Source organism: Atta colombica, unplaced genomic scaffold (genome assembly GCF_001594045.1).
Source record: "Atta colombica isolate Treedump-2 unplaced genomic scaffold, Acol1.0 scaffold41, whole genome shotgun sequence".
NCBI lineage: Eukaryota > Metazoa > Arthropoda > Insecta > Hymenoptera > Formicidae > Atta > Atta colombica.
The window spans coordinates 2,032,126-2,042,705 of NW_017259520.1; the positions used below are offsets into that span (position 1 = coordinate 2,032,126).

Genomic DNA, 10,580 nt, shown 5'->3' on the forward strand with positions numbered 1-10,580 from the left:
AAATTTGACTCAAAACTGCATACATTAATATGATTGTTTACTTTAAAACAAACTATAAAAATTAATTGATTTCTATTTTGACACTAACAAGATATTTTAATATTTAAGGAAGATGATATCATTGCTCTTTTGATAGCTAACAGTGTTATAATTATTATACTTATACATTAATTATACATAAATAATAAATCCTATTGCATAGATCAAATATGTAGATGTGACAAATAAAAAAAAAATAGATAAGTGGATAAAAATAAAATAGTCAAAAGATGTAGAAATGACAACTCATTCCCATGCGAATTATCTTACTTCACTAAACCTGCATAATGGTACGCGTCCGAATTCGGATAATCCCGGACAGTGTGTTCTACAGAAGAGACGTTAATCTGTCGCTTGTAATCCCGTATTTTCGTCGAAGGGACGCGCCATGTTACAAGCTCGACAATCGGATTAAGCCCGCGGATGAGAGAAGCAGCAGAGATGCCGCGGCGTCTTCGACCGGACGCGACTCTCGATCGGGAAGGTGCAGTTTACACACGTTTTATACATTTAAATGGTCAGATATTCGAGATGTGTTGCTCTCCTACGCACGCACGCACGGGAACCCTCTACCGGGCCATTCTCCCGGACTCTCGAAGAAGAGATCCCGAAGTGGTAAATTCTCGAACAGCATAACACCGCCACCGTGCGTTTGTTTGGACAAGAGCATTATGAGATTTTATGCGAGCCACGCGTGCTTCGTCGACTACAACGTTGTTTATGCACCCAGCGGCACATCTCGCGCCTGCCCTGCCTGCTTCCTTCTCCTCCGTTTCCTTCTTCGAAAAGAATAGTCCACCATACACTGTCAGTTCGTTCTTCGATTCACCCTTGCTTTCTTACCTTGTACATGGTACGTTTTTCTCGTCTCTATCTTTCTTTAAAGACATCAATGACTTTAATACAAAGTGTTACGGAAATCAGAGCGCGTTGTTATCTCAGAAAATGCTAATCATGGTTTTCTTTACACTCGACGAAATACCGTGGGAGCCACGCAAGCAAACTGGACTCTAAAAATATCCTAATATATCGCGAGAGGAAATAGATACTCGAAACAACGACAGATCAATATCAAATCTCTCTACGTTATCAGAAATACTATCTCACTTTGCGTAACTCATTTATTATTTCTGAACATATTTGATATATTTTTATTCAAAATAACACAATTATTATATTATTACATCATTTTAAAAACAATTCATTTCAGTATCGAAAAAAATCATTAGTTTTTTTATCAATGTTGCTCGCCGATGAATCGTCGTGCAATGGCAGCGACGAATAAACCAATAGCATCGTTATCTCTCGCCTTCGGCGAATCTTTTGTCTCATCGATATGTGTAGTTCATCGCGAGAACGAAAAGCACATCAGCGATAATGAATATTTATTTGAACGAAACGAACCGCGAGAATCTTTTGACACACCGCAATCTCGGTGGGGAGACATACGCCTCAGTTGAAGCAGACAAAACAAACCCGTCTTATCAATGAGTACCATCGCCTAATTGTCTCATTAAAGCGATTAGTCTCTGAGCGAGTCATCCTAACTAGGGGTATGTTTCTCACGGGTGGTATTATTTGTTACTATAATTTCTAATAACAGAGCCTACTTCTTTCATCAAGATTATAAATTTATTTACAATACATACATTTATTTCTAAAATCATAAAAATGTACAAAAAGAACGATTTTACAGTAAGATCTAAAATTTTGCTGATACAGATCCTAAAAATAATTTTGTTGGACCGTCAGAATAATTAAGTAGGAAATTCAAGCATGAGCAATGCTGTAACAAGTTTTTATATTCCATCAACCAATTTAAATGCCTACATAATTAATTTAATAGTCCAATAAAATGATGATTTTCAGATCGGTAAAATTCTTAAATACTTGAATAAAATTGTTCTTTTCATATAACTTTGTTTGCGTACAAAATTCCGTCCTTTCGCGTACATACACGCGTATTCGTGTTACTGCAGCGAGTCGGGGTTGTATGTGAGGTTGCAGTTCGCTATCACGACGTATCGTATCGTATCGTACCTGGGTATCGTATGTCTCCTGCAGGTCGAGGCTCCTGGCACAAAACGTGGATAGCGGCGTTATGAATGCGTGGAATTTATCAATGGACGGCGGTCAATGATAAATCGCACATGCAATGCGTATCCGCAAGACGGTCGGCATCGCTGGCTCTCTATTCGTGTGAAAGAGGCGGAAGAAGGAGGCGAGAGATGCGCAACAGCCTCCTGAAGCTGGAAGGGAATGTCTTCCTTCGACGAGTTCCTACCGTGTGCATCGCGACGCCGCGCGCTGACAAATCGCTCTTCTGTTTTTACGCGCATCCGTACATTGCCGCGCAGCCGGCGGCGTACTTGAGATCGTACGTCCGTCCAATTGTGTTTACGCGTGATGCGAGTACCGAGAAATTATTCGAGGGTAGAAATAGAGAAAAACGGATTTCGATACTATATAGTTTCAATACTATATCGTACATGAATTTATACATTTATATTGATCCGATTTTTTATTTTTTGATTAACTTACGATTAACCTAATGATAATGTAAAAGTATTGTATTTTTTTGATTGTTAATCAAACTTTAATTAAACTGACTGTATTGTAGACATAGAGGTATTGTTATAAAATAATTTTAAAAATTACTGTACTAAAATCATCAGTTTAATAATTAATCATAGCTAGAAAAATAATTTTTACTTTATCATCAAATTAAGTGAAGTTTAAACTACAGATTAATGACTATACAGATAGAAAATAAAAAATCGGATTTAAGACCTCTGTGCAGCCTGACTTATACCGTAATCCAAGGTTATAGGTCTAGCCACCAGAACCTGTTTACACCGGAGATATCCTATAGTATAACAGAGATGCACTAAGTGTCACGTGATCATGATATTGTGATCATGCTTATAATGTTATGATAGCGTTGATTATTGTGTCATTTTGTTTAGATAGACGTAAAACAAGATTAAAATATCATAGATAAAAGATTTTCACTCCAGCCAATCAGCAAATCTTATGATCATGTGACTTTTGGTTTGTTTTACTATGACTGTGTTTCATGTGACGTTTGCAAGATTCTTGGAATCATTTTATTCTTGTTGTTTATCAAGTATTAAACAAAGCTGGCAAACATTGTGAGCACCAAACAGAATCTCTGATTTACACCGTAAAGACTATTTTCTTAGCACCGTTTATCGGTTACATCTTTAATTATTATACCTTAGAGAGAAAATTAGCAAATCTTTAGATAACACGCGTTTATATACAAGTTACTGGCTGTCTATATTTTAGTTTCCAAAAAATGAAGCTTGATTTAAAGCCAAATTAAGTCGTCTACCAAGTATTTATAACAGGGACCTAAGTATCGAAGTTTATATTATAAGCCGCGATCTAAATGCACGGTATAATATGAATATATAGTAGATCGAAACTTTTATCAAAACTGAAAACGAACACTCATTACGTGTTAATTTCGACTGAAACCATATAGCTGTTCTTCATAAATATTAATTTTAATATGTGTAATTATTTATTATTGTTTCAATATTTAAATTATGGTATAATATTTATGAAGAAGAAGTACTTGTATTCTTTGGCCAAAATTTCGATTTTCAATTTCGGCCGAAATTTAATTATTATTTCAATAAATCATGATATTTATAAAGAAAATTATGTCTATACATACAGTCTTTATAGGATTCCTATTTTTTTATTTTGGTTTCGATTTCGGTTGAAATAAACACGTAGCCGAGTGTTTCGATTCAGTTTCAAAAATTTCGATCGAACTCTAAAATATAGCCAGTGCCTTTTCAGACTTTCAGTACTGCAATCCGGACGAAAGTAGGATCGCTCAAAATATTCGTTAGATAAGCGAAGAAAGAACGTATTCATTTCACGACGAACATTCGAATTGCATCGAACAATCCCATCCGCTCGTTCGCGTCAAAGTGAAATCCGAACGAGCGAGTATGCAAAAGTAACATCACGCGACAAGCGGAACGAAAAGTATCGCGACAACACTTCACGCACCTCGAGGAGTGTATTTTCGATAAGCCGAAAGCGTGGATCGCGCCTTATAAGCGCGAGCGAAATGGTCCGAGCGAATTAAAGAGCAAGCCCGTGAGAAACATTTCTCCGTGCATTCGTATCCCAAAGACGGCGAACGTATTTCGATAAAGCAAAGTTCAAGAATTCACGACGTGTCGACGAATTAAGAAGAGGCGCATCTCGCTGCGTCGCGCGCCGTCGCGAGGAATTTACGCCGATAAAGCGCACGTAAGTAAAAAAAGGACTTGTGATATTTTACGCGCGTGATTCGATCTGGACGGATCCTCGTCGGCGATGCTGCTCACGAGAAAGCCTCGGCGAATACCAGCATGTCTGGTAGCTCATGCATCTCGTTTGTTTTCCACGACGCGAGACAACAGCCCGCATCTTCGCCAGTTCCCTTCCGTTCCCAACCGTTCCGCAACGGCCCACGCGATGAAGAGATTCATAAACGGGACGCGAGGTGATCTTGTTGCATTGTTTGTATCCCGTTTTCACGGTAGAACGAGATCTTCCTCCCACGATCGGTGCGTGGGGTCAGCGGTGACGCTTCGGTCGTGATTACGATAAAAACTTACGATAAGGACGTGGTTTCTTCAATACTCAAATTCACGCGCTGTATCTTTTATTCGATTCCAGGTCGTTATCAACAAGGTATTGTCAAAGCGAATCAAGTTGTCTTACCGAGATACTATCTCGTTTGTTCGACGATGCATTAACTAGCAGAATAAGCGTTTATCGTGTCGAAACGTCAGACGCGGCTCGTCAGCGGAGGCGCGCGATGACGCCGATGTGGAACCGACGATGTCGTTCGTTGTGACGGAGCGGAACGCCCGAAGGCAAAAATACACGGTGTGTCTCGCATCCTCGTAAAGAGACGAAAATATCTGTTCAAGACAGCGAGAGGAAAGCAGGGGCGAGATATGGCGCGCACCATATACTTTACATCTGCCATCGTTTCTCTATCCTTTCTTATCTTAAGAAGCACCACGGAAGTTTCGATAGATTCGCGAATGGTCCACGCTTATTGTTAGAGATGAAATTGAGAATATCAATATAAATTGAATCAGAATAAATTGAAAATTGATGGGATATGTTCAAAACTTTTACGAGCATTATGAGAAGTAATATTAATATTTATCAATGTAATTGATAAAATAATATTAATACTTGGATGATTTAAAAATAGTGCAAGTTAGTAACTGGAGTACTCAGAACACTCTAAAATAATTTTATTTTTTTAGTTATATTTTTTTACTAGTACACTTATTTAATTTATATTGTCAAATTATACTTATTATAATTTGAGTTTTAATCATTTCTATAAGTCGTCATTGCTCTTATTCAATATGTCGTTAATTTAATTAATAATAAAACAATACAGTTAAACAATTTAACTCAAAGAGGTATTAAATTCTTTTATTCAAATTTGGTTTATTATTTAGTAAGTGCATACGTTAATATGGATGTTATTTAGATTGAAATTAATCACAGAAATAGATTGATATACATTTTGATATACATGGAATTAAAAAGAACAAAATGTTATTTAACTCAAGGAATTGGATTACCATTGCTCTTTTGACATCTGACGCAGTACATATTGTTATAAATAAATTTATATTAATTATCGATTATATCCTTATGAGACATGAGAGAATGTAATAATTTTTTAAATTTATAAAAATAATTTTACTTTAAGATTAAAACCACTTTAAGATTTAAAAACACTATATGTGGACATGTATTATGAAACTGTTTAGAATGAATTTTGATTGGAATTATTCTGTTTTCCCTAGAGAATACATAGAAATCTAAAGAATAATTGAATAATTCCGAATAATTTCATAATACGTGCCCTGGAGTGCTGTGGCCATTCTATTTACCTATTTACAGATTAATAATAAAATATGCAAATCAATTAGTAAGTAATAAAAATATTAAAAATCTGCCATAAATAAAATTTCATGAAATAAAATAATTCCTAATCGAAACATTACTCAATACATCGAAATCTTCATTTCATTTTAACACATCCGGTTTATGCAAGCAACGAACCATGTAATAGCTGTAGGATTTAATTGCGTCGCTCTATGATTGAGAGTTCTAGCTATAGTTTTCAATATCTGTGAAAAATTGCGATACAAACGTACAGCAATTAAGTAAATTATAAGGTACCGACAACAATGATACGTCTAATGATATTAGTAATTCAATTTCTTATTTTTTACATTCTTTCTTGTAGTCATCAAGAAATCTTTCTTGTAGTCATCAAGAAATCTTTATACACTTTTCACTTATCATAGACATGAAAACTGTGCGGCAAGAAAGAATTTTCGTCCCTTCAACGAAATTTCATTTTTAACTGTTTACTGATCGCTTATATGCAGACAAGTTCAGATAAACGTATCGGTCACGCGGTGTCGATTTTCACTGTAATCTGGTATACTGACATGTTCACCAGAAACGTATGCTATTTGTTCAATCTGTCACATAATTCGACTTGACTTTATGACATTACAACGTCGCGTTCGCCGTAAAACCGCGAATCCTCGTAAAGCCGACGCCGCATCTCCTTCGTTCGTGAATTAGACTCACGTGGTGTGATTTTCTCCGGCGAGTGTCTCCTTTCTATTTTTCATCCTATCTTTTCTTCATTTCTTTAGATTTTCATTCTCTACATCGGTTCACGTCGACATCATCATTCGTTTAGCTGCGCGCACGCTTACAGCGACCGCGACGAAGCCGACGCGATTCGCTCTTCGGCCTCCTACTGCGAGCTTCAAGATCGTGGCACGAATAAAGAAAGCGGATGAACAAAGGACGTGGCGAGAGACCCGATAATCGGTGCATCTCTTTGTGAGAACCGCGAAATTGGTACCGCTGGATTAAGTTCCTCTTTCATTCTATAATCCCTCAAAATTTTTCGCATGCAAACTTATAAAACTCAAATGCATAACTTATCTAGTCTTAACATATCTAGTCTTGAAAGATTTATATTTACTAAATAAATCACACATAAGCTTGAAAAGATCGTATAGATGCAAAGAAAGAACGGTTTTGCTGAAGTAAAAGTTAAAAAATTTTAGATAAAAAGTTATAAACAAAACTCTGAAAATAATTTTATTGAGCCATCAAAATTAGGTAAGCTGCTGAATAATGTTGCATAACAAATAATGTTGCAAAATATTTTGACATTCTAACATCTTGAATTCTAATCATTCTGATGATACAACAAATTTATATTTTATTATATGTCACTGTATATCTTTAGATATCTTTTTAAATTGTTTCAATTTTGTTAGTTATTTATTTAGATACATATATTTATAATTTTCTCTTCCTGAAATACTTTTTCAATCTTTTCAAGAAAATCATACACGCATATTCAAAAGATTAATTTTTATTCGTTTTATTATGTGTAGTGACTAGTGCAATAATAATAAATGAAATTTATCTTGGTACTCGAATTTACGAACATGACTATTTACACTCTGCTTTATTACACATAGACAAATTTAGATAATTTCGTAAACGAATCAAGCGTAATTTTGCACAAATAATAATCGGTACAATTATGTAGATCAATATTCTATGCGCGATCACACGCAATTTCGCGTATCCCAATAAAATTGTCAACCGATCAGAATTTATTACTGGCTCGCGCTCTGCTACCTGTCCCTCCTTATCGATACGATATTGCAGATGATCGAAAGGGTGGTAACTGTTGCAATTAAATGCTTAATTGGACCGACATACTGGAACTCCAGTGATTGCCGTCCCGGAACACCTGCTACGGTTGCTGGCTGATTTAATGCTGTAGAAGAATCAACGTTAAGTTTTACAACACTCTTAATGCATCTGTTTTCTCTCTCTCTCTCTCACTCTCTTTCTTTCTCTCGTCTCTGTTAGAATATTCATGTTGTCCGAGACGTTCGAGATTAAGCGACCAACTTTTTGCATAATTGTCACTTTAATTGCGCATTATTAATTGACTACCGGAGTCAGTGAAGTGTGACGTCAATTAACCGCGTGATGTCGAGAAGAGAGAGCGCATTAATTAAAATCATAGAAATATTATTGTGTAACAAATATACGTTGCGAACGATTTTGTGTTTCATTTACTTGTGTTTCATATTCGATCTGAAAGTTCCGTGTCTCTTAAGAACAACATAGTACTCGAGATCGAGAATAATGGTGTAGCCTCTATTAGTCTTTCGACGGGGCACCGCAATTCCATGGTGAAAATGAAATGCTGAAAGGACGGAAACCGCGGCTTTGTTCGGTCCGCGTCGAAGCGTCTAATTATTGCGTCGCTCGCCGCGCCACTTCGTTTCCACGTCCGAGAATGCCTAGCCTCGAATGAGAGAGTCGGAGGAGGTAATCTCGTTGCGTGCAATCGCGTGTCGTGTTCGCGGAACGTGAAAACGTGCGAAGAAGGTTTAATTAACTCGATTAAGACGTTAAGCGGCTATTCCACCGGTAACGTGATTCTTCAGCGCGAGATCTTTTCGCTTCTGATTCGATACTTAAAGCGTCGCATGCTTTCCGATCAACATCGTTTTTCTCATCGAAAAGCTTATTAACGCTTCTCTCGTGTTAACTTGCACAACGTACTATTCGCTCTGATCGTCGTGTACATAAATATAAATAAAATCATTGATTACACTGTTTTCATTAAGCGCAATCATGTTACGTAAAATATAACATAAGTTCATTTGCGTCGGTATGTTTCATATTCTTGCATGTGCAAATTATAGGTGATTACGCATAAATCAATGTCTTTTCATTCGCTCAGAACAGCTGGGAGATTATGAGCTAATTATAACAAAGTCTAATCGAAATTATACGAACCAATATTACAAGCCTCCTGCTTCTAACGAAAGGGTGACGTAATGGCATGCAAATTCCTAAACCTTAATTCTAATCGTTGGCATTGTGCGCCGAGTTGAAAACTCGTGTGCATGCAGTGGCTATATCGTATATCTTGATCCATATCTAGTGACTTTGTATTCTATTTAAATAGGAAGGAAAAATTACGATCACAAAGAATAATCCCGAGCAAACACAAGCAACTCCATGATTATGTGAGAGATGCACAGATTAATTCCTTTATAATGAATATGCATGGAAAGAACAATTTTGTTAAAATCTTAAAAAATTTAACTAGGTACAGATCTGAAAATAATTTTGTTGGAATCAAAATAATTACGTAGGATACTAAAGCAATGCTGTAAAAAGTTTTGGTATTCTAGCGGCCAACGTGGCTCCTACATAATTATTTTGATCATTTGAGAGAAAAATATAATAAATTTTAATAAATAATTGTTTAAATAATATTAATATAACATTTATTTATAAAATAGTTTGCTATGTAAAAATATATAATAAGTTAAATCCAATTAATGTATCAAATAAATGTTTATAATATTTAATAAATTTATTCAATTGGCATAATTCGAACAAATATTTCTTAAAGTTTAGTACATTCTTCTCTCAGTGTAACAAAACTACTTTCAAACCTGTGTGTATCTAGCTAAATTTTTAGATTCCTTTGGTAAAACTACTCTTTCCTTGCGTTAAGTCGAAATTTTCGCCATGATATTTTCTTCTAATAGCAAGATGGATTTTTAGACTAAGGCTGGATTTTAATTAACTCGATTCTCTCTGTTTTTAATCTAATCAATGTACAAAATGTGTAAAAGATGTTAAAATAATGCGTGCTTACTATTATGCCTGTTTCTATCAATTTAACATTTTCTATATTGGTAGAAATGGAAATTGGAGAGTTAAAGTATCACTGGCTTTCATTTAAATGTTCAAGATTTTCTTAACGTTCAAAAAGATGCTGGAATTCGACATAAAGTTTGTGCTAATACTTTCATTATATTTCCTTAATACTATTCACTTTTGACACTCGGAGCATCTCACATACGGCCAATTTAAAATGAATAAGAAGAAAAACTCACGAGTGATGTGGCGGTGGATGGAAAGCTACGGCCGCGGCAGCCGCGGCCGCCGCCGCGTGATGTTCCCAAGCCGCAGCCGCTGGATGCGCCGGATGTGGCGGCGGTGGTGGCCCATGATGGGGATGAAACGGCGGCGGAGGTGCCGAATGGGGGTGCGGATGGAAGGCCGCATGGAAAGCCGAGTGCGAATGATGTGGCGGTGGCGGCGGCTGCAGCAACGAGAATGCTTCCTGATGATAAGCAACCTCCTTTTCCGGCATCTTGCCGGCGGCCGCCGTTGTTGCGGCGGCTGCTGCTGCTGTTGCTGCTGCCAAAGCCAGCTGTCGCGCCAGAAAATCGCCACCCGTTCCTTCCAGGATCAAGGCAGGTTGGTTGTCGTCCTGACACCCTGCTTGCGGCACCGATAATACAAACGATAACCGACAATGGCGGACATAGTCCGTTCTCAGAGAGACCGGTCCGCTTGTCTTTAAAAAAACGTGATGAATTTGTCACCACAATTGCTTT

At 36.8% G+C, this 10,580-nt stretch overlaps 1 protein-coding gene across 1 annotated transcript in view; it reads right to left on the minus strand.

The window, feature by feature from the left end:
• The window catches only part of LOC108691160 (transcriptional activator cubitus interruptus), a 92,042-nt gene extending 81,671 nt beyond the window's left edge, over positions 1-10,371 (minus strand). The window contains exon 1 of the mRNA XM_018198816.1: positions 10,074-10,371. Coding sequence (XP_018054305.1) covers positions 10,074-10,333 — 260 coding nt within the window. The 5' untranslated portion in view covers positions 10,334-10,371. The remainder of the gene's footprint in view (positions 1-10,073) is intronic.
• Between the last annotated feature and the right edge of the window lie 209 nt (positions 10,372-10,580).